The 24,559-nt window shown below is 39.8% G+C and overlaps 1 protein-coding gene across 1 annotated transcript; it reads left to right on the forward strand.

Moving 5' to 3' along the window:
- Positions 1–4,507: 4,507 nt before the first annotated feature.
- rrn3 (RRN3 homolog, RNA polymerase I transcription factor) lies at positions 4,508–23,179 on the forward strand. The gene is made up of 17 exons (XM_050069655.1): positions 4,508–4,846; positions 5,073–5,129; positions 5,235–5,324; positions 6,379–6,508; positions 8,058–8,117; positions 8,905–8,968; positions 10,527–10,596; positions 10,822–10,920; positions 11,255–11,338; positions 13,532–13,655; positions 14,236–14,366; positions 16,498–16,628; positions 16,747–16,934; positions 18,476–18,584; positions 19,710–19,862; positions 21,212–21,296; positions 22,000–23,179. Exons 1-17 carry the CDS (start codon positions 4,751–4,753, stop codon positions 22,135–22,137), a joined length of 1,809 nt encoding a protein of 602 aa, XP_049925612.1. The 5' UTR covers positions 4,508–4,750; the 3' UTR covers positions 22,138–23,179.
- The last annotated feature ends 1,380 nt before the right edge of the window (positions 23,180–24,559 follow it).

Here is a 24,559-nt window from a genome sequence, read left to right on the forward strand (position 1 = left end):
CAAATTTACTATGACAACGTATATCATTAGTGACAAGGGTGGGAAAAAGTAAACTAATCAAGCCCAGGCCTGGAGGCAGGCTAAAGCAGGCAGGAACAAAAACACAAGGAAGAGAAGGGGAAGTGAGAGAAAAAATAAAAATCAGGGGGGAGACAGATAAAATAAAATTAAATAAATAAGTAAAAATAATTGAATAAATAAAAAGAATGAATAAATATTATAAAACTTCAATTAAAAGCCTAGTCCTTTTTACTAGCCCGGTGTGGATACACATTTTGATAAATAAATACCTGTTTCAATAAGATGCCTAGTCTGGTTATCAAGGAGTTCATTTTTTTAAAAAAATTTTTTATAGAAGCTCTTCCGATGTTTAAAACTGGGTTCTTGGCTACTTCAGATTATGTGTCCATTCTTCAATTCCCCTGTGAAATATTCAGATTCGTCTGGTCCGTAAAGGCCCTCAGATCAAAAGAATCAAAAGGGTTTCGGGTACCGTAATCCTCAAGTGCCCTAACTCTCTCTCTCTCTGATGCGCTGCCTGTTTAAGCTAGATCAAATGAATGATTCATAATTAATATGTTATCTGAAGCCTAATTTTTATACAAGTAATAGTTATACAGGTTTAAATAAACAATTTGATCGCATTTCCCAATCTTTGCTGAGCAACAGTTTGGTGCAAAAGGAATTAAAGGCCTGTCCCATATAGATGCCTGTCCCAATAATAAGCCATTGGATTTCAATGATTTAAGCAAATAATAGCCTGGGCTATTGATTGAAGTGTTACAGTAAAATTCTGCCCTGGCTGTCCTGACCCACCCCAGATCAACTCCTGCGCCTCTTTGACCTCTGGAACCTACCAGAGACACCCTCCAATGAGCTTGGTTCTTTCACATGAAAAACCACCCACCCACCCACACCCACACACACACACACACACGCCTTGACACATGAGAACTAAAATAAAAAAATAATAAACTATTTAAAAAATATCATTATTAATAGTCTATTTATTTATCTATTTGCTTATTTATTTTGATATTCATATATTTTTTGTTTTCCCCTGCTTGTCTCGTGCTGTGTCATATGTTTCCTTTGTTTCCATGTTGTTCATTTGTAGAAATGGAAAAGAAATAATAAAAAATAACACTACATGTAATGCAAAAAAGTAGCTGTCTACATAATGCTATATCATTGAATCTCAGATGACTAATGGGAGTTTAAAAGGATGAAGCACACTGAATCCCACCCCCTACTACTCTCAGTGACATCAGATCATTGACAGAGAATGATATAACAGGCAGGGGAATACAGCCAGTATTAGCTCTTTATTTTGGAAATACTGAGGTCATGAGCCACCACTTGGTACATGGTACTTGATAGATAAATCGGTGACTGCACATCTTACCAGAAACTTCATTTTAAAAAAAGGAAAGAAATAAAATTTGATTTATTTTCCGTTAGTATTCCCCATTGTCTGGTTCCCAGTAGGGCATCAAGGTGGTGTAGTAGTTCGATCCCAGCGTGGGTTTTCTCCAGGTAATCTGGCTTCCTCCCACGGTCCAAAGACATGCAGGTTAATTGATAACTCTAAATTGTCCGTAGGTGTGAATGTGAGTGTGAATGGTTGTCTGTCTCAATGTGTCAGCCCTGTGATAGTCTGGTGACCTGTCCAGGGTGTACCCTGCCTCTCGCCCAATGTCAGCTGGGATAGGCTCCAGCGCCCCCGCGACCCTCAAGAGGATAAGCGGTTAGAAAATGGATGGATGGATGGATGGTTCCCAGTATTCAGGTGGAGTTTATTTACTTTTTTTGACTATTATTATTTACTTTTCTGACCAGGATCATTATTAAAACCCAGCATGTTTAATATTTATATAATCATTGGAGGTTAATCCCCATCAGTGTCAGTAAACCCACCAAATCCATGCATGTTATCAGTATGCTATGGTTGGTCTAAGTTGGACTGCCCTACTCAGCAAGATAACAGAATGAGAAATCCACTTTAACCACAGCACCTTCTCTCTCTGATAGATCCTACAGAAAAGTCTACAGAGACTCTCTGACCCATCATTAGCGGTCATGTTCACCTGGTGTCAGCTGAAGTTCTGGAACAGCCTCTCAAAGGCCAGGATTGACTATGTGTGTGGTTAAAATTTGGATATCCAAGATGATGACAAATCTTTTTGAAAGAAATTGTCATTTTGGATTTTACCATTGTGCCATTGTAACAGACTGGTATGGACGAGCATGGGTCTCACAGTATCTCCTCCAACTGCTTAGTCTCAAGCTGCTGTGTGTTGGATCTGAAAATATCACTTTGGCGACTCCTAGTGGGAGTATAAAAAAGAAAAACAGTGCACTCTGGTACACACTGGCACCAATTACTGCAGCTGGCACAAACAGCAAGTAGATTAGACCTTACATTTTACCCTGATATGTATTTTATGTGGTTCAGCAACCTCATTTTCAGAAAATGTCAAAACTTCATATTTGAGGTTTGTTTAAAAAAAAAAAAAGTAGATATAAGTTTGGCCTCTACCATTTAGATGATTGATTGCAAACAAAGAGAGAGTCTGTTTTTTTTTTTTTTTAACTTCATCAAAGCAGTATGTTCGATGATTAAGCGGCCCTATACTTATTTTGGAGTTGTCCTCATACTATTATTATTGGAATAATTTCTCCAGATTTGGGCTATTCATTTCCACATTCAGGCCTATGTAAATTATTTATACTCCATTCATTAGATACTTTTTGTTTTTATGATGTCTGCCATTCAAAATAAAAACAATATTGCCACATACATCTTTTATCATCTTTGTCATCATCACTTTTATATCTATGTAATGTAAGTTTTATAACATAAGTTCAACAGCACAGCCAAACCATTCAGTACTCGAATCTTTGCCCATTATCAGGCAGTATCCTGAGTGCAGGGCTAGAGGGGGAGTTTACTGAATTATTCAGAATGACCTAAAGTTGAATCCTCATGCAACCAAATTGAATTGATCCAAATATCATTGCAGTAGCAGTTGCTTATTTTGTAATAGGCATAAATAATAAAACACAACACTTCAAAGAATAAAGCGGTGCTACTGTAAATTTTGTTCAGTATCATGAAATCAGTAGTTGTTGTTTTGATAGTGAACTCCAAAGAGGTGCCTTCCACTGAACGATTTAAGGGTAACATAAACATTTTGTTTTGAATACATCTTTCTTTTGGGATTCTTCACCAAAAAAAATAATGCTTCTTAGGGTTTAAAGATATGTATATATATATATATATATATATATATATGACATACAAGATAGCAATGCTACACCCAGTTTCAAAATGTATAAATTTTATTCATATGGCCTAAAAAAAAGTCTGGAACTGCACCAGCAGCCAGAGAATGTTCTGAGTATAGGGGTACACTTTCTGTTTCACAACTGAATACACTACAATAGAATAAAGCTCGTTTTGCTATATTGCTATATTGCTATAAAAAAACACTCTGTGGATCTACAAAATCAGGGACCAGTTGCACAAAACACCTTAAGTTTTCTCCTTACATGTGACACTTAGCCGATGGACTTACACAGTTGCACAGAATCTCTTAAAAGGATTCATTTGTTAAGGAAAAATGTTAACTCTTTTACTGTTATAGCAGTAAAACTTTTCATGGAAATTGTTTGTTTGCTTGAACTCATGCTTGTGATGCCTGTTATCGTCTCACAAAGTTCCATAGTGAAAAAAATGGCCAAAGACAACAAATCCATATTAGTCAGAGGAGGAAAAGATTATACTTCTGGAGGAATACAATCATAGAAAGCTCAAACTACAATTTGATCCCCAAATACCAGAAAATGGAAAACAACTGAAAAAAAAGAAATTGCAGCAAAAAATAATTCAGTCAAATCTGTAATGTAAAATCAGAAGCATATCAATTGGGTTCTATATAGAGTCAGAGGTGCCTTACGTTTTTTTTTTTTTTAATCTCATTTTGGTTGCTAACGTCTGTTGTGCAACGATCTGAGGATAATTACAAGACCAAAATAAGGAGAAAAATAACCCTAACCCTAACCCTAACCCTAAATACTTAAGTAAATATTCTAAGGAAACCTTAAGGAGAATACTTAAGGGTGTTTTTGGAACTAACCCTAACCCTGTGCAACTGGCCACGGGTTCCCAGTCATTGTCTATTGATGACATCACAAGTTTGAGACTTACTTCTCTGGTTTCTTGCTTTGACAGAGAGTCGCTCATGTTCACAAATATCAATTGAACTTCCTGAGGCCATGGAAATAACATATTGGAATTCCTAATTTAGGTGGTGTTCCCCTTTAACATATATCTATTGTTGTGTATACTTTTACATTGACCTCCGACATTTTTCTAATTTCCCTTTATGTTACCTTTTTCAAAATAATAAATAAAAAAACAAAACAACAATGGCCAACCGGAACCTTGACCCTATGAGTCAAGCTTATGGGAAGACTTTGAATGTCGCACCGGTGTCCTGTATTCACTTCCGTAAACAAGCGGTTCTCTTCCTCTTGTGAGCACATGCGCCTGTATACGGCACATTTAGAGATATATTTTCAAAACAGTGCAGTAACTCTCTAAAAATCCTTAACATTGTCCTTAAACTTTCGACTGCTGATGACCTTAACGATTTAAAATGTAACCAGCTTGTCTTTGTTCTTCAGCCGGAGCCTGTGTCGTGAGGAAAGCTAACGTTAGCGTAGCAAAAACAAGCATTACTGAAGTATGGAGATAGACGGTCGGGACTTTTTGAACACTCCTCCTGTGAAGACTGTCAGATTTGGAGGCAGTGTCGCCGAAACGTTAGCTAAACATAAGCAGGTGAGTAACTACGTCATCTCTGCCTGTATTTACTGATTTAACGTTAGTTAAATGAAAGTTGAGACTGTGTTGAAGTGCAGCCCGGTGATGTTAATCTTTTAACACTGACGTTTCCGGGTGCTGTTAATGATGAATGAAAGCTCTTTGTTGCTGAAGTTACATTTACAGTAAAACATGAACTGTTTGCTTTCTGTGAATGATTTGCTGTTTCTGTCCTTGTTTGAAGGGAGACTCAAGTGACTATGAACTGCTGAAACATCAGCTGGCTGATCCTGAGATAAAGGTAAAGCCTTGGTGTGTTTGAGCTGACCTGACCTGGGATCTGTGTAATAACAGTGAGCCTTGGCACGTGGGTTTGTTCCTTACTGAGCTCTCTCTCCTCTGACAGGATGCTCAGATCATCAACTGGCTACAAGAGTTTCGGAGTTGTGTGACTCAGCTAACCAAGGACCATGAACAGCTCATCTATACTATCTTGGTGAGTGTGGCAAGACAAGAGGCTGAGGGTGAAGAATGCTTGTTGTAGCTCATCATATTCAACTGTGGGGGTGGACACAGAACTGAAATAGGGATGCACGATACAGGATTTTTGCTGATATCCCACATTCCGATATTTTTCAACTCAGTTTGGCCGATTGCCAACGCTGATAGATGCACATATTAATTGCAGAGAACATTAAAGTCTCACCTGTAGTGGAACTGACATATTTTGCTTACTCTTATCATGATGGCCCACTAGCAGATGTAGATGTAACATACAATGGTTTTCTGAATGTACACATTCACCAGGCAAAATAAGAAAACTATTTCAACCTGGCGTGGTGTCTGCAGTGATGCAGGAAGGCTGAACTGGAAGGCAAAGCTTCTGATTTACCAGTCCATTTACGTCTCTACTATAGTCATGAGCTATGGGTAATGACTGAAAGAATGAGGTCGTGGATTCAAGCGGCCGAAATTAATTTCCTCAGAAGAATGGCTGGGCTCAGCCATAGAGATAGGGTAAGGAGCTTGTAGTAGAGCCGCTGCTCCATCGTGTCAGAAAGGGTCAGCTGAGGTGGTTCGGGCATCTAATCAGGATGCCTCCTGTTAGGGGTATTGTGGGCACGGCCAACTTGTAGGAGGCCCTGGGGCAGACCCAACTTCGGGTAAGTGGTTGAAAATGATTGGATGGATTTTCAGATTAAACTGTAAAATTCATCTCTACTTTAACAGACATGGATGATGCTATGCCTGAGATGATCCAGACTACAGCCACAACCAGTGCCAATTTGGCTCATTTTACAAGTTGCACAACAAGCAAAGAAGTGTGATTTCTGTCTGAATTGGAGGTTAATGCATTGTGCACAGCAATGAAGGCCACACACTGATGAATACTGATGACAGCTAATATCATCATGCATCCCTAAACTGAAATAAGTAGTTGGTTAACACGCACTGAAGCTTGTCTTAGTTCCTAGAAAATAAATGAGCAACTGTTTAAAATATTGATTAATTGCTAAAACTTTTCTCTGGTTTCTTTTGTGTTTTTCTAGAGGCTTCCATGGGTTGGCCGGAGCCATGCTGTGGTGGAGGAGTACATGGCCTTCCTCAGTAATCTGGTCTCAGCACAGACTGTTTACCTGTGTGCCTGCCTCAAGATGGTGGTCTCCCACTTCACTCCCAGTAGGTCCCCCTGACTGGTGGTAAAACAATCCAAAGTTTATACACTAAAATATGGAATTTAAGCTCTCCCAGTGGTGTCAAAGAAGTTAAGGAATGTTGGTTATCTTAACACTACTAGTCTGCAGCCTGACTGTCATCACTTTATCTTTTCAGTTTGGTGTAAATTTTCATCTGAAGGCAAAGGGTGAAAAGAGGCCATTGAATGTATTTACTGTATTAACCATTAATCAATCAATCAGTCAATTTATTTGTCAAATAAATCATGTACGGTATAATTCCAGTGAAATGTGATCCTATCATTTTCTTCAATTTTTACATTGTAGTTTAGTCTCTTCTTGTGTCCTTTACTGCTCCTCTTACATTGTAGGCTGCAGCCTTATAATTGTTCGTGTTTCCAGACGAGCTGCCGTGAGGTTTTTATGGCATCCTAGATGGTTCTGGTAATCCATGGTTTCTGATTGGGGAATGGTTTAACTGTAGTTATGGGTACTATTGTTTTTGTTGTGTTACAAATTAAATCTACAACAGACTTAGGGACGACAACAGCGATGGCCTTGAATGTGCTCCAGGTGGTCTGACCTTTTATGTCAGTGAGAGTGTGCACTGTAGATTTTTGACCACAATAAAATGGCTGCATGGATGCTTTTTCCGAACGCGGGTAGTAATTCCGCTTTGTGGAGTAAAGCAGTGATCACAGTGTTTATTCCCCTTTTGGCACAGTCACTATGTTGATGGAAGTCAGGCATAACCTTCCTGAGGTTAGCCTGATGGAAGTCTTCACGAACATGAACGCAGTGTCAGGAATTACCGGTTTGTGAGCACTTCAGGTCTTTGCAAAGATACTACGGGGCAGCTTCTGTACTCGCCTGTGGCAAAATGCAGACCGCCATTACAGTGACTGATGTAAATTCCTGTGGTAGATAGTATAATCTGCATCTGACTGTTAACCACTCCAGATTGGGACAGCATTTCAGTATTCCTACCATCACACCAGCCCTTACTCCCCATAAAGCACACACCTTTCCCTTTATTCTTAGCAGAGTCCTCTCCTCTGTTAGATCAAAATGTAGCAGAAAAAGTCACCCTGTTTGATTGTGCTGTCTGGTATCCTGGGATTTAGTAACTTGGCAGAGAGGATCCATGTGGCTGGGACTGCAGCCGGTGTATAAGTCATCCATGGATAAGGAGATGGACGCAGAGATGGTCCTGCTTGTCCCTGTAGTCAGGATCATAGCTGGTGCCCATCATCTCCACCTTTCCTCGACGTTTACTCTGATGTTTACATTTGAAAACCCCAACAGGCTAGATAGCACATTATGTTGGAGCAGAGTGGTGAGTTGACTTTCACATCCAAAAGAGTAACCCATAGCCATATGCCATCACTGTCCAACAACAGTAACAAAAAGCACAACCAGTACTTGTAAAATATAAGAGCATAAATGTAGCACAGATTTAGTGGAGCTGATGGGGAGGGGTGACTGAAAAGGTCTACGCCTTCTAGAAAAATATGAAGTGACTCATGGAAAAATATTTGTGTCCTTGTTTTCAGAGAGAGTGACCATCTGTGAAGGAGGGGTTGATATCTCTGATTCAGATGACGAAGATGAAAGTAAGTGTCCTCCTCTTGTTTCAAGTGAAACTTCAATATGTTAAACATTTGTTTCAAACATCAGAAACCCACTGTGGTTCAGGACGTTGAGCATGTTTTATATCTGACCATTGTGCTCTGGTGGACTCAGGGAGGTGGGGGGAGGCAGGGGCCCTAGGTGCCCTCATGTTTGAAAAAAAGATGCAGCAAAAGTGCCCTCTTTGATGCCCCTATGGAAGATAAAACATGATCAGTTACCCTCTAGGGTGCCCCTTTCAGTGAGGGGAAAAAATGATGTGATGCTCTACGGTGCCCCTCCAATGGAGAAAACATGATGAAGTGTCTTCTAGGGGAGCCCTTAACTGGAGAAAACACAATAAAATGTTCTCTAGGGTGCCCTTCCAGTAGAGAAAGCATGATGAAGTGGTCTCTAGGGTACACATAAAATTAAGAAACATGATGCCATACAGGATGCCCTACATGCCAGAAAACTTTCTGCGTGTTGGTACGCAACCATATGCAGCTGGTGCCCCTTTTTTATGCCCCTGCCCCTTTGAATTGAATTGAATTGTTTATTGATCCACAATAAGCATCCTTTAACAGCGTGAGTTTCCACTGCCATGGCGGGTTTTGCTGCCTGCTAAGGTTTGGCAGGTGACGAGGAAAGGGCAGGCAGAAGTGTGAATGGGAAGCAGGGCAGCGTTAGAAAATGACTTATGTCTTCATCTGCAAATTCTCTGGTTAAATACAAATGATTTAATGACGAATGTTAAATACAAACTCTCTGCTGTTGCTTTGATTTGTTAAGACCTCCCCAGAAACTTTGATCAGTGTCACCAGGCATTGCAGCTCATCACCAGATACGTTCCATCGTAAGTCTTTTAGTATTCAACCTGTTTGTCTTCTTGTTCTAGGTTAAGTGTTTTTACCCACCAACAGTTAAGATTTGGTCTCATACTTTTCTACAGGCAGAAACTGAAATAAACTAGACTGAATTATTTATAACAGTTGATAATTTAGTTTAGTTTAGTTTATTAGTTTAGTTGACAGGGACCATGTACAGAACAGGTTCTATACCTGGATAGAACCTTAAGTGGATTAACTGGCAGAAATGATGTTATGCGTGTGCATGTAAATGTTTAACTAACAACTTTTTAAAAATATACTGGTGTGGCTTGACCGCAAAGTGCTTATATACTGTCTTTGGTGCTAAACTCCATGGCAACAGTAAACAATTTGTCACAGCAAAATCAGAGTAAATCTCCATGTGCAGGGGCGCTGTTAAATGACCACAATTTTAATTGTTAGCCAGTTATCTCCCCTAAGAATCAGTCTCCTCTCCTTAAGGAGGTTGTAAGGAGAATAAATTCATTCAGAATACCATCACGACTGCTGTCACCCCAAAAACAGTGGGTGCTGCAGCACCCTCAGCACCCCTACTTTCGCGGTGATGACTTCATGCAAATCAGATGAACTACGATCAGGCTCATTTACATCTGTAGTCTTAGTTAATACACCACTTATTTAGATTTCGTAAAGACTGAAGGTAATTTGACAGTAGGGGTGTAAATCACCAGTTTCATCACGATACGATATTATATTGATTCTTTGGACAACAATATTTGTCGATATTACAAAGTCTGCCTCGATAAGATTACGATTTAATGCGATTTTGGGGCCTGCGATCAATATGAGACGATATTATATCCCAATTTAACACAGTCTGTTACAGAAGACGCTGCCACCCCTTTCTTTTTAACTTTTGGCCATATAAGATAAAAACAACATATAAATGATGTAAATAATAGTAACTGCCTTAGTGCAGTCAAGTTTACTTTAAACTTACATCACTAACACACATAACACAGCACATGGGAAAAGTTAACCTTCAGGGCTTTCCAAGCCATCATCTTTTTCCTAAAACTTCAGGTCTGTCTGGCTTAAAACCCTGAAGGCAAACTTCTCCCAACAGCCATAAAGCATGGTTTAGCAACAATATCGTTTAACAAAATTATCAAATTAAGCTCAGTTATAACTGTGTTGCAAACAAACAAAAAAAACAAAAACAATGGAGATGTATATTTCAAACTGCTGTGTACTTGTCCAAATGCTATTGAAAGCCAACTAATATCAGCATATCTCACATGTCTTAATCAGAATATAATACATTTGGAATAAGGCTGAATTTGGAATATTTCAACAGAATATTTAATCACATAATTTATGTCAAATTGAGAAGTTTGGCATATTTGGAACAATAGTGAAATTTTAGTGTGCATGTAAATGTTCCCATTGTTTCTGAAAATACTGTCAAACTATGCATATTTATAAATAAAGTTCAAGCATACTTTATTATGCATAGACAGCATGATCTTCACAAACCTATTTTCCTCTTGGTCTGTATTGTACTGGTTTGTCCTCTTCTTTCAGCACGAGTCGCTTTCTGATGCCCATTCTGCAAGAGAACTTCCCCTTTGTACAGAAATCCTCCAGAACACTGGTAAGAGACAACTGAATGATGCGTCATGTAATACAGGTCTGCCAAGCTTGACAGGGGCTGATTATGATTGGGTGTAATTTGTCAGCTGCCTCAAACAGTAACAATTAGTGAATGAATGTATACTGGTTCGGACACAGTTAGGATTTAGAATAAGATGTAAACAGTAAATTCTGTTACAGCTACACAGTAGTGTTTTGTTGAATGATGGTTTGTTGCTCTCTACAGGAGTGTTACGTCCACAACCTCCTGAGGGTCACCACGTACATACCATCAATCCAACGAGACATTCTGGAGGTGATCATTGGAAAGATGCTCAAACTGGATGTAAGTAGTTAAACTCCAAAATAACACAAGTGATCCAAAGAGTTTTACAGGGTACATTTCCCTGACTCGGTGGAAGGTGGATATGGTCTCTGAGGAGGCAGGACACCCGGTGACACTAGAATATAGAGATAGAAAAACAGGAAATGTTTGTCTGCGGTGAGGTTGTCGCAGATCTTTAGGTTATTTGTAGCAAAAAGACGTGTCAGAAGCATTTCCAGGATTAAAGATGTTTTCTGTTGTGCCTGGCAATACAACTGATTCTGACTGTGAAAATAGTGCTGTTAGTGCGTCTCCTGCTGTCTGTAACTGTGTGTGTGTGTGTGGTGTATTTTAGGTGAGTGCATCGCGCTCAGACATTGAGGAGGCAGAAGAGAACGGAGTGCAGAACCAGCAGACAGAGGAAGGACTCTTTGACATGGTAACATCCAGCAACTGTTTGATGGTGCTTTTGGGATTTGGGGGAACTCAGTTTGAAATGCTCACTTTTAGAATAGAAAAATTGGTTGGTATAAAGCATTATGCATCTGGCTGTTTCACCCCAGGAAAGTGTTAAGCAGATGTAAAAGAAGAAACTGAATGACAATAAATAAATAATGAAAGTATGCTTATTGTTGAAAATGTTGAAACGTTTCTTATAAAGTGAGTAATAACAAATTTGAGTTTTTGAAATGTCTTATGTATGGCAGTAACAACAACAAGAACAAAAACTGCATAACTTAAAAGTCAGATTTAAAGAACCAATAGATAACCCTGCAAAAAGCCCCAAAGAACTGTCACGGAATGAAACATAAATCCTCACATTACAAGTGAATAAAAATGTGTCCAACATTTGGCAAATTTTTGGCAATCAAAGTTAACGCAATAGATCAGAAATCATTCACAAGAACAATTAGGGAAATCAGCAGGGAGACATACACCATCACCTCAAGCCGTAAATTAGCCTTTTTGCGTCTTTTAGTATAGTAATCTATATTCCCCTCAGAAAATAAGCTTCACCCAACAACTATTCAGTAGTTTCTGTGCTTTTACACTAATGCCTAACTATAAAGCACCTTGACCACACGTGATACTCCTTAAACACTTCTGACAGACACTGAGCCTGCTGTCCTTAGAGTGGTCATGGAAATTAAAGGGATGCTCTGCAGATTTTTAACCAGCTTTGTGTCATAACAATGTGGGTAGTATCTTGAAGTGAATTGTGTTAAACGTCCCACTGTCTTTCCAGAGCCCTGATTTCCCTGCTCACTGGCCAGCAAAATGCTGTGGATTTTCACTGGCCTTCATGCTGTTGCCCATACTACAGATTGTACTTCCTTATTTTCTATGCCCACCACCATTGACACGGAGACTATACAGGCAGCATGAGAGAGAGAGAGCTGCAGCTGTAATACAGGAGTTTGTGAACAGGAAGTGGGCGCCATTCTGTTTCTAGTACTGTAAAAACAGAGGCTGAAAAAACTGAGATAAAGTGGTAAAACTAGGCAGTGCTGATCAAATATAAACCAAGATTTTGTTACTGCGTTGCCTGCTTTTCTCCTCAGATGTTTTCATAAACATTTTTAGCTTACCGTTAACTGTAAAATGAGATCGTTTGTTTTTGAATAAGCAACTCGCATTACATCACCAGTGGGAATGTTAATGGGTCCAATGTAGCGCAGTGGATTCTGGTAGTTGTACGATTTCCAAAGTATTTGTGTCTTCTACTGCACAGACAGCCCAGTTTTATAAAAAGACCATCTTTCCAGCAGTAAAAAACTTTTTTTTAAGGACAAACAACAATCCCCCTTCAGACTAGCACTGCTAGAATAAAACTTTTGTAAAACCTTACGAGGACCCAACTCTTCCTCTAATTACAGCGTACAAAGTGAGTCAATACTGACAAAAAAAATCATCTCCAAGGCACTGGCATCCCAGGTAGAAACAGTCCTTCCATCTTTAATTCACAGTGATCAAAACCAAACCACTGACATTAGAAGAATCTGAAATTTGATTAATTTGCAATATAATAAAACATGGACAATTATTGTCTTATTAGACACAGATATGTCTCTTTTCCTCCCATATCCTTACACACACAACTCCCATGCACACATGTAAACCTACTCATGCGCACAGTACAATATACAGTGGCATGCAAAGGTTTGGGCACCCCTGGTCAAAATTTTCTTCACTGGCTGCAACACAAGCCTAAAGTATGATTGAGCCACCCCCATGTTTGACAGTTCAGACTCATGAGCAGACCTGCTGCTTCAAGTGCAAGAGCTCAAAAAAACAATGTCTCTTAAAGTGTTTGCTGAGGTGTAGTGCTCAAAGGGGATTAGAGATGAGTTTGGTAAAGAATTGTAAGGGTTGCTGTATCAAGCAGAATGATCTGGCAGTGACACCACTGGAAATGATTGTTGTTGAATTAGAATAAATTGTATGACAATAAATCAAATAACGAATTCTAGCATGTAAGCAGGGTGTTCAAAATAGATAAAATGTCTGCAGGAATGTCTAATTAATGCCATTAGTATATTACAGAAGTTAAAAAAAAAACTGACAACGTGAAGAAAGGTGACTGACCAGTGTAGAAAGGCCTTGACAGCCTGTGTGTGTGTGTCTGTTTCAGGATGAGGACATGTCAGCAGATCAGCCCTCCAGGACGGCTGTGATGGCCCACCCAGTGGCTGAAAGGCTGGACACTCTCATGGCTATTCTGATGGCTTACATCAAGGACGTCTGCCATGTCAATGGTAGCTGAATTAACACAGCTTTAACACTGAAGACCAGAGTTGCGCCCATATTTCTCATAACAAGAATGACCAATAACCCCAAAAACACACTAAGCAGCAGCAAAGTGCAGCTTGCCGCATTACTTCCTTTTTTGAGCAGCTGGGAGGCATATTCATGTGTTTTAGGTGGGAAAGAATTCTTTGTAACATCGGTCAACATGTCACAGGAGTCACAGAACAACTCTGTTTGCTGACTGGCTGCAGGTATTCTCTGGCTGTAATTTGAGGCTCAAAGTTTAACTATCACTAACTTTTAGTTTGGCCACACTTCACCATCAGTCGGCCACAGCAGCCTTCCATAGCCATTGCATGGCAGTTTGCCGCAGGCCCCACTTCACCGCTGCCTGGTGTGTTTTGGCATAACCAGCAGAGTTTATAGAGGCTCTGACTGAGTGGAATAAGTTTGAAAGAATTTCACACAACACAGTTTTGAATCCAAGGAACTGTCAGATGCACTTTTTGTACTGAGCAGCCTTTGTGTCCTTGTGTGGTGAATGTTTTTGTTATAAAGTAGTGTCATCATCTGTTTTCTCTCTCTCAGACACTCTTCATGTGGAACGGACCAAGGATCTGTACAGAGATTTGTTGAGTGTGTTTGACAAGCTCATTCTGCCAACACATGCTTCCTGTCACGTCCAGTACACACTCTTTTACCTCTGCAGTTTCAGAGTGGTCAGTACTTTCCACACTTTGTGTGTGTGTGTGTGTGTGTGTGTGTGTGTGTGTGTGTGTGTGTGTGTGTGTGTGTGTGTAATGAAAGCAGAATGTAATATTAAGCCTTCGACCTTATCTCCAGCAGTGAGAGACATACTTAGTTATACTGATGTTAGGGGACAGACACAGTTAGTGACAAGCTGGTGAACATCATGGAGCATGTAGCAGCTGAAGAGACAGATATTTCATTCAGGAGTTGGTGACCAAATATAGAGCTAAAATCAATGTTGGATTTACATTCACAAGGTGGACACAAACTTAACCCTGAATGAATGTTGTTCTATTTTGCCAAACACAGTGGTCGTGTGATAATGTTAATCCCATGTGAACTGGCACCGCTGTGATTTGGGGTTGCATAGGCTGTGATGATAGTTATACATCAAAGTTTTGACAGCATTTTGGCTGCAGAAGGCTCATCTTGCTATACAGCCTGGAAACCTGTGCACACAGAAAAAAAGCAAGCTCAGATTTTTCAGAATTGGACAATGTATGGGACACTTGCTTTAATTTAACCCACATTTAAATAAACAATCATTTTATCAGTGTAAAACACACTTCATTCAAAGTCAACAAAAACAAAACAAATCTCACAAAAGCCACCTTGGTTTGTCTTTCCACTGTTCCAACAGTCACAACTCTGGAAATAAACCCTTAAGTCACCCAGTTGGATGTGAAAATATGCTGGCTGTATACACGCTCAAATGAATGTTTTAATGCCTCCACGCTGGCGATAGCCGTGGCGCTAATTCTAGTTTAAAATGGAGTCTGGTGGGATTGATGATGGCGATTTCAGGTCTGTTTCTGGTTAAACATAAGGAATCTTAATCTTCAACAAAGACATCACCCTCTGTAGGGATCCTTTTGACAGTCGTCAGCCACTTAGAATAACAAGCCTGTCAGTGGCAAAAATGCACTTTATGTGGACATATATTGACAGTGCTCAACTGCCCTGAGGGATTACACTGCAGCCTGTTTTTTGGCACTGCTGGCTGTGTTGCTCAAAACTGGACCAATTTCAAAAACTGTTGTTCCCATTAGTCACTTAGACAGAAACACATGGGAAAATAGGGTCCAGATTGTTACCCCGTAGTAGGGCTGGGTGATATAACATCTGTGCCATGTATCAATATATTATCAGGCAAGATTTAGATTTAGACAATACCGTTTATATCAATACAGGGTCAAGTTGCATTATATAAGGCATACCAGTGTGCTTCTCTCCTCTCTCACACTCTCCGCACAGCTCCGCCCAACTCACTCACTCGCAAACTCTCCAGCCACACAAAGAGAGACACAGTACTGCTACTGTTTATTCTGTCAGTTTAATCTGTCAGCTCTCAGTACTTTTGTAGCTTCTAACTGAATCTCTGTGGTTTGTTGTTTAGTTTCTCTCCTGCGTCCTGTTTGTACTTTCTGTTTCATGTTCGCTGTCGGCTGTATTAGAAGTTGTGTGAAGTTGCAGCTCAGAAACCCAAGATATATATCGTGTATTGCCATTCAGCCTGAAAATACAGAGATATGAATTTTTGTCCATATCGCCCAGCCCTACCCTGTAGCAACTATGTAAGGTGATATTATGTCCAGTGTTGGTAACAGCTGGTTCTAGTGCCCCCTAGTGGCCAAAAAGCAAAGAATGCCTTGTTCAACTGAAATTAAATTCCATCTTTTTCTCCTACAGCATGCATATCTGCTAAAAAAATGGCATTTTCTTTGCTCCAATTTGAGAAAAAATGTAATGATGACTGTGCTGTGTGATTGTTGGTTTTATGGTTTTATGTTGGTGTGTATGGCAGTCAGAGTGCTTCACTCTTCATACAGCCAGTCACCTCACATCCAATTTCTTCGTGAGTTCTACAATACAAAATGTACCACTATCCAAATAATCACTGTATGTTTGACTTACCCAACATCAAGTGTAAACTGCCTTGTTCTAAATCATCTATGCTGCTTTGGATTTGTTGCTTTTTGAGGATAAGGTTATGATTTAAATCACGTGTGATTTAGTTATCTCATTTTCTTTGGTGAATATGCTCCTTGTGAGATGAGGCCTGTCTTGAGTCCTGTATGTGTTGTATTCTCTGTGTCACAGGCATTGGCTGAGGCCTTCCTGGATCACCTGTGGAAGATCCTGCAGAGTCCCTCTCAGCCAGCTGTCCTCCGCCAGGCTGCTGCTGGATACCTGGGGAGCTTCCTGGCCAGAGCCAAGTTCATCCCTGTGCTGTGAGTTCATTCTGCTGAAGAGAACACAATACAAAGGCAGCCAAAGTGAGCAGTTTATTCCTCTGTGACCATGTTTATTCTGCTGTTCTAATCCTCTCTTTGGTCCTCCCTCCTGCAGCACCGTGCGGGCATGTCTGGACCTGCTGCTCTCCTGGATCCATCGCTACATCGACAGCCAGGACAGCAGTGGCAGACAGGCCTGCTGTGACATCAGCCTGCATGGGCCCTTCTACACTGCCTGCCAGGCCGTCTTCTACACCATTATCTTCAGACACAGAGCCATGCTGGAGGGCAGCATGAAGAAAGGTACACGCCTCTGATCTGCAGCAACATCAACAGTCAGCATCGCCTGACACTCAAACATGTTAATCTTTTTTTCAACTGCACAAACTTTCCCTAGGAACCTTTTGAGGAACTTGTTGCATTTTGACTGCAGAGATCAGGGTCTAAATTCAGTTGCAGGAACATTCTTTTACCACCCAAAAAGTCTCTGATTGGAGGGTTAGTACTTTCTGAAAGAACAGGAAGTTCTGGGATGGAGTTTGCAGGGAGGCGTGTCACTGATTGGTCAAACACACAGTGAGCCTGCTTCAAGTCAAGTACCGCTTCATTTATAAAACAAGGAAGTACTCTAGTATCAATTTAGGATCACTTTAGGATGAGGGGAGAGCATTTCTCTTTTTTTATGTAAAGGCAGGCTCTGCTGTGGTTTTCCTGACTCATTTTAAAACTGAAAGCGAAAAACAGACATCACACCAGTGAGCTCAGAGAGGATGACAGTGCTGCAGTGCTGTGAGGAAGGTGGTTAATGAGAGAAATAAAAAAAAATTCTGATTGTTTCACAGAGGATATAGTAGTAGTTTCACAGAGGTCTAAAGCAGAAATAAATGACCATCAAACTCAACACATGATCCACTGTGGAGACAGACGCTCAAAGTTTCAATGTCCTTCTCAGCATTTCATTCATTACGTCCAACTTTCAGCATTATATGCAGCAGTAAATGTTGTCGTTGTGTATTTTTCATTTTTTTTAGATGAAACAGGTGGGCAAACTGACTTTGGGGCTGCACTGAGCGAGTTCACCTCTGCCCACCAGCAGCCCTTGTCTGTCATGTTGCTTTCTCTTTCATCAGCAGACTAATTTGCCCAATCTTCACGGGTTTTTAGACCGTTGTGGAACTGCAGATAACAGTGGGCTGAAGAACCTTTCAGCTTCTTGAAATGTTGACTCTGGGACTAAATGTCCTGGAAACTTTGATTCAAAACGCAGCTTTATAGAAGTCATTATAGAGTCATTTTGCTATCCTGACAGGACCACATCTGAATACTTTCATGCCGTTTGACATCACTGGTTGTTATTAAAATGTGTAAAACTACACTGGGCAAACACAGCTCATCAGTGTATGAACCTGACTTTTAAAAGACAAGGTTCCCGTTAACAACCAGGATTTAAATAAAACACAAACTGCTGAAAAACCATTAACACCATGGTTTAAGGATTTAGTGCAAGTAATACATATTAGAGTGTTTATGGTTTATCAAGTCAATTGATTATACATCAAATCTGCTTACAGCTTTAAAATTCAAATGTTCAGGGTCTTTTTTTGTTCAGTTTGACAATTTAAATGAAACTCAATAAATTACACTTTCCAAAATAAAATCACAAGTTACTGCGAGTCATGTGATGTTTTAAAATTGCTGGGTTTTTTTCAACCAACAGCCCAAAATTGGCAGCAAATCCACACTGAACAATAATATCAGACCATCTAGTTTTGTAACAAGGAAAGAGTGGAATGAATCCAGAGTCACTCTGTCTTTTTTTGTGTGTATGTGTGTGTTTGTTTCAGGTCTGGAGTATCTGCAGAGTCTGAACCTGGAGCGAGTGGTGATGTGTCAGCTGAATCCCCTCAAAGTTTGCCTGCCGTCAGTCACCAGCATGTTTGCTGCCATCACCAGGTGCGCTCCCTGACCCTGCTCTCTCATTGGCTCTGCTCATCCATGCTGACAGTTGACAGTAACCGTGCTCTCTAACTTTGATTACCAGTTTCTGTCCTGGAAATGCGGCATAGATTAAGAACCAAACAGTTATTACAGCTGGGAATGTTGTATTTTTCTGAATGTTCTCATGTGTCTCAATTACAGTAGTAGGAGAAGAACCAACACCACAGAGTAAAACTACTTGACCACAAACATTATCAGCAAAATGTACTTAAAGTATCAAAAGTAAAAGTACATGTTCCACAGGAAAATGGCCCCTGTGACTGATAGATTATTATTTTATTATGTGAGTAGACGTTATTAGATTGATGATAATTCAATGTGTGAGCAGCGTTTTTGTAATCCTCTGATAATAGGTCGCATTTTGCAACCATGGAGCACCACTGTGACTTGCAAATATTATTAATATAGGAACTGGGGAGGTGTTTGTTTGTTTCCAGCTCACAGTGAATAAATTCTCATGTTTAAAGACGTAGCGGTAATGGTTTAAGTTAATGGCAGTTTGCTAACTGCTAACAGTTAACTGTTGGCAGAAAACATCAACTCTTCTGGCCCGAAACAAGCTGGGTGCTTCAAAAAAACAAAAAAAAAAGCAGCAGTGGTTCCACTTTGATTTATGTAATTATAACAATACTTAATTATCACAGTATTTATTTAACTTTATTAGAATAGTACATTATTAAGCTTTATTATTACAGTAGCCACTTTATTTAACTTTATTGTAACTGTAGTTCATTTAATAATTTTGTAATTTTGGAATAGAAGTATAACGTAGCATATATTGGACATACTCCAAGTACAATTACCTAAAAATTGTAATTAGATAAAGCACTTGACTTAAACTTAAATGTGCTTAGTTGCTTTTCACACTGCCAACTTGGTTTTAAATAATACACACAAGGGCTAATGTGGCTGCCTCAGTGTTTTTAGGTACCTAAATCCAAATGTAATGTTATTTGGAAATGGCACATAGTGTGGAATAAACCACAGCTCTGCATCAGCATGCCCCCACAGTCGATAGTTTAAATGGTGTTTGAAGTTTCCCTCCTGGTCATCACAGCAGCTCTTGTTGTTTTGTTGCAGGACGTATCAGGTGGTGTTCTGCTACACTATCATAGAGAGGAACAACCGCCACATGCTGCCGGTGGTCCGCAGTTCTGCAGGGGGGGACAGTGTGACCACCAACACCAACCCTCTGGACAGCTTCTTCCCATTTGACCCCTACCTGCTCAAGAGGTACACTGGCTCATTATTCTCTGTAATGTAACCTTTTTGGGCAAGACAGTCAATCTATAATTCTTTTATGTCTTGTATGTCCTCTGACTTCCCCACAGCAATCTCTGAGTTGAAATTTTGCTGAAATTATATTTCTTAGGAGTCAGAAGTTGTGAGTGGATTCTGTAGAAGGGGTGCCATATTCCAAATTGTTCTAATATTTTCAGTGGGATGCTCAATAGGCTGGGATTCAGCCTTCAACTGTAACAACAACAACAACAACAACATTATGGAAATAATCTTTACTGATGTCGACCATTTTGTTCAAGCCTAAAATCCTTTTTGTTTAGTCAGGAACAGCCCCGAAATCATCACTGTTGTCAAACCCACCAGACTCCATTTAAAAAACAAAGAGTAATTTAATCATCAAAAGAGACACTTCAGTCAAAGTAGACAGAAGCAAAATAAAACTCAAAAAGCCTGTCTTGGTTCATGTCTCCACTGTTACAACAATCACCAACTCCGGTTTGGTTGAAATAAACTGTTAATACACCCAGTAAGATGTGAAAATATGCTGGCTCTATATGCGCTTAAATGAATGTTTATTTAAATGGAGCCTGGTTTGTTTGGTGATAGCCATTTTGTGGCTGTTTCTGGTTAAACAAAAAAGGATCGTACTCTTTATTAATAAGGTCGACCTCTGTCGGGATCTTTTCCATAATGTTGTTCGACACTTAGAATAACAATCTGAGCCAATCATTGGCAAAAACCAGCACATTTGTGGATGTAAATGAACAGTGTTCAGTTTGCCTGCAGGGACTTTTTTTTTTCTCTTTTCTTTCAGTGGTAGGTCATCTACACTGTTGCTTTGTTGTAATTAGCTTCGTACAATAAAGCGATCCATTGTCCCATTCATGGCTTTCTCCTTATAAATGTTATGATCCCTCACACTGGCTGCCAATCAGGGCTTTTGATGTGTCTCACACAGTAATAATTCCCATGCGCAAACCATGAAGGTTTTTTAAATTAAATCAAATTATATTTTTTAGCCTCTTATCTTTTAGCTGTACTTCGTTTTAGGAAATGGGTGCACACAACATACTGATACATTCAGTTAATAATTAATTAATTATTCTCCAGTGCACACCAGTGTGCCGCCATTTCAGAGCCACTGTCCTAGAAGACTTTGTGAGTGTCTTTGGTGCACAGGAGGTGTGTGACTCTATGTTTGGTGATTGTGTGGAATTAACTGAAAACAACGTCATACGTCAGACAATGGAAACTCAAACTGTGTAAACCAAAGGCAACAAACAGGGTCTTAAAGGTGTGTGTGTGTGTGTGTGTCTGTTTGTGTCTGTGTGGGTGTGCAGGTCTGGTAAGCTGATTGAGCCACTGTATCAGGTCTGGGAGGAACTATCAGATGCAGAGCTGCTTCCCACCAAAACAGGACAGCAGGTGAGACGACAGAAGAAGGATCAGCCTGTTTAAGGAGTTCTATAGCAATTTACTATGACACTGCCATTAAGTTGGAGGACTTGGCAGTTTTTTTAAGAACTGGGTCTGCAACTGTTCTATTTTATTATCAATTATTTCCTTGTTTCCTTTCTCTTTGTCTGTAAAAACATCAGAAAATAGTAAAACATCCCATCACAGTTTCACAGAGCCCAAGCAGACATATTTAGATGTCTTGTTTTGTTTAATCAACAGTCCAAATCCCAAAGACATTTCCTCACCTAAACAATGATATAATGATATACCTGATATAAATCAGGGAAACAGCCACATTCACACAGTGGAGACTCTGGAACCAGGGGAACCAACGTAGGAATCGTAGTCACTGATGTCATTAGTGACTTTATTCAGACAAAGAGCAACAAAAGACATCAAACAGCTGTTTCCCCAGGCTGAGTCATCCTGCCTGTGACCTGTAGAATATATGTCAGTGGTTAAATGTCCCTTTAAGTCTCCTTCCTCTGTGCTAAGGTTAAATATATGTCATCAGAGAAATGAAAAATACATAAAAATATGAAATGGAAATGTATGTGTTATGGGTAAAAATGATAGAATATGGAAATTAGCCATCAAGTGTCACTGTATCCTGTGTATTCCTTGATATGGGTTTGGGTTTTATCTTCATGTTTCATTCTGTGTGTGTCAGGGCTCGAGGGAGGACGAGGATGACTTTCTGAGTGGGGAGACGCCCAAAGCGGAGGGCATCATGGGAATGACACCGAGCTCCTACGGCTCAAACATCTGCAGCCCGAGCAGCGTGGGTTCACCCCCTATCGCCTTCTAGAGACCCTGATAACGAGCATTACATTTAATTTATATTCAAACACGAACTGAGGAACACATGAGCCAGTCACACTGCGGTGATGGGACTGAACTCTCATCTGTGTTGAAGAATCAGACTGTTCAGTGTTTCATTTTAGGGAATTACAGGTCTACACAGTCAGATTTAAACTTTATTATGTTATGATTAATCACAGTTCAGGCCATGTTGGCATGTGCAAAAACAGCGTGGAAACTGCAATGAAAGCAACCGTATCAGTGAGAGAGCCTCAAACTCCTGATGATCAGAGTAAGTAAATATTCTGACGAGGTATCTGAAGTTTGAAACAAACTGTTTTAGAGGGGCTCTCTGCTTTTGTCTGTTTTTTTTGTGTGGCAGAAAAGGCAACTCAAATTAAACTGAGTTTGAGAAGTTAAATTGTAAAATATTGTTATGAGGCAATGTGTTTGTTTATGAAACTCACCAAACAACAATCCCAAAAACATATCTGACATCTGAGACAGGAGTCTGAATTGAACGCACGCTTGGCTCATCACGATGAGTCTTCTAGTTTAAGCAGTTCTGAAGGGGCTAACCAATGAAAACGCCACAGGAAACTGGAGGCAGCAGACATTCACTGCCACTAATGATATTAATGCATTTAGTTACAGTTTGCTACCATGGAGCACTGGTTCAACTTGAAAATACTATTAATATATGAACTGGAGAGCTGTTAGTGCGTTTCCAGCTCACAGTGAATAAGTCCTCGTGTTTAAAAGCATAGTGGTAACAGTGTACCTCTGTGCTAACTGCTAACAGCTAATTGTTGACCAGAGGGTTTGCAGTTTGCAGTTCATTGCAAAAAACATCAACAGTCAACTTTATTGTTACTGTAGTTCATTAAATCATTTTGTATTTTAGTAGTCTACAGTACTTAATATTTCAAAATATTGCAGAGTATATCGTGAATCATGATATAGCCTAAAAATATTGCGATATTATCTGAGGCCACACGCCCAGCCCTATTTACAACCATTTATCAAAAGTAAGTCAACATATAAATCAAACTTAGCAACAGAACAATCGATTTTGTATCAATAACGTAGCCTACCATTTTTTTATTTGCTATGGAAGCTACAATGTTACCACAGAAATGGCAGAGTAGGGGCGACCTCAAGCTCACCAGGTAACGGTTAGGAGTCCTAAGCAGCTGCCTGGGTTAAACTAGAGGAACTAGAGGACTCATCATGATGAGTCCTCTGGTTTAAGCAGTTCTGAAAGGAGTAACCAATGAAAGTGCCGCAGGAAACTGGAGGCAGCAGACATGCACTGCCACTAATGATATTAATGCAATGGGACTCATTGAACAAGCTTCATGGGAAACATAAAGAAGATGGAGTGACATAAGATGCATGGGTTACACTTTGTAATAACCATCATTAAAAATGGTAAATGAATAGTTAAACTTTAATTGATAGTTGTTTTACTGTTAATAAACAATGAAATGATAATTAATGGTTACTGATTACTAATAATACTGTTTCTTTTGTTATTTTAAGAGTTTATAGTTGCACACATTATAACACCCCCAGGAGCGCTCTCTTCAAGTCTTTTTTTTTTTTTTTTTTTAAACCTTCCTCTGAACGCCACAGTTTTTATTTGGCACATCAACTTTCCTCAGATACGTCTCAGATTTTCCACCATAGCATGCACACACAGATGCAGCACTGAAAACACAAAACGTTTTGTTATGTTTCTATACATTTCTGTGGTGTGCTCCCTCTGTCTGATGCCTTTAGGATTTCAGTAGATTGAAGTTAAGTCATGTTTCTTTTCTGCACCACAATCGTGTAAATACATCCCATGCTGTTTTAGGCCTGCTCTTCTGTTTGCCAGAGTCTAGGACAGAATGCACATGGAACACAGGCAATCTGCCCCTCAGTGACTTCTCAGTAATCTTGTTGTTAGTACACATTGTCTGGCATCAGCTGTATAGCACAGTAACATGAGATATGAAAGTCTTGTAGTCTGAGGCATTTAGTTACTTCTGTAGGAAACTGTAGGCCGGTAAACAGATCATGTTGACCAGCCGCCACAGTGGGGCCGGCGTTGTTTTCACCTTTTGAATCTTTGAGTGTGTGTGTGTGTCATCATGGCAAAATGGGGTCTTGGAAACACCTGCAGCAGGAACTACCAAAATAACTATTTGAGCACATTGCTCTGTGTTTAAATTTGACTGTGGACAGATTCTGTCACTGTGATAGACTCACAAAAGTAAAAGATGCAGTCATGAAACTTTACATGCGTAAGTTTTGATTAAAATCAAAGCAGAGTTCAAAGATTGGTGGGGTTTGAGCAAGGGTGCAAGAAGTGTGTGTGTGTGTGTGTGTGTGTGTGTGTGTGTGTGTGTGTGTGTGTGTGTGTGTGTGTGTGTGTGTGTGTGTGT

Source organism: Epinephelus moara, chromosome 18 (assembly GCF_006386435.1).
Source record: "Epinephelus moara isolate mb chromosome 18, YSFRI_EMoa_1.0, whole genome shotgun sequence".
Taxonomy (NCBI): Eukaryota; Metazoa; Chordata; class Actinopteri; order Perciformes; family Serranidae; genus Epinephelus; species Epinephelus moara.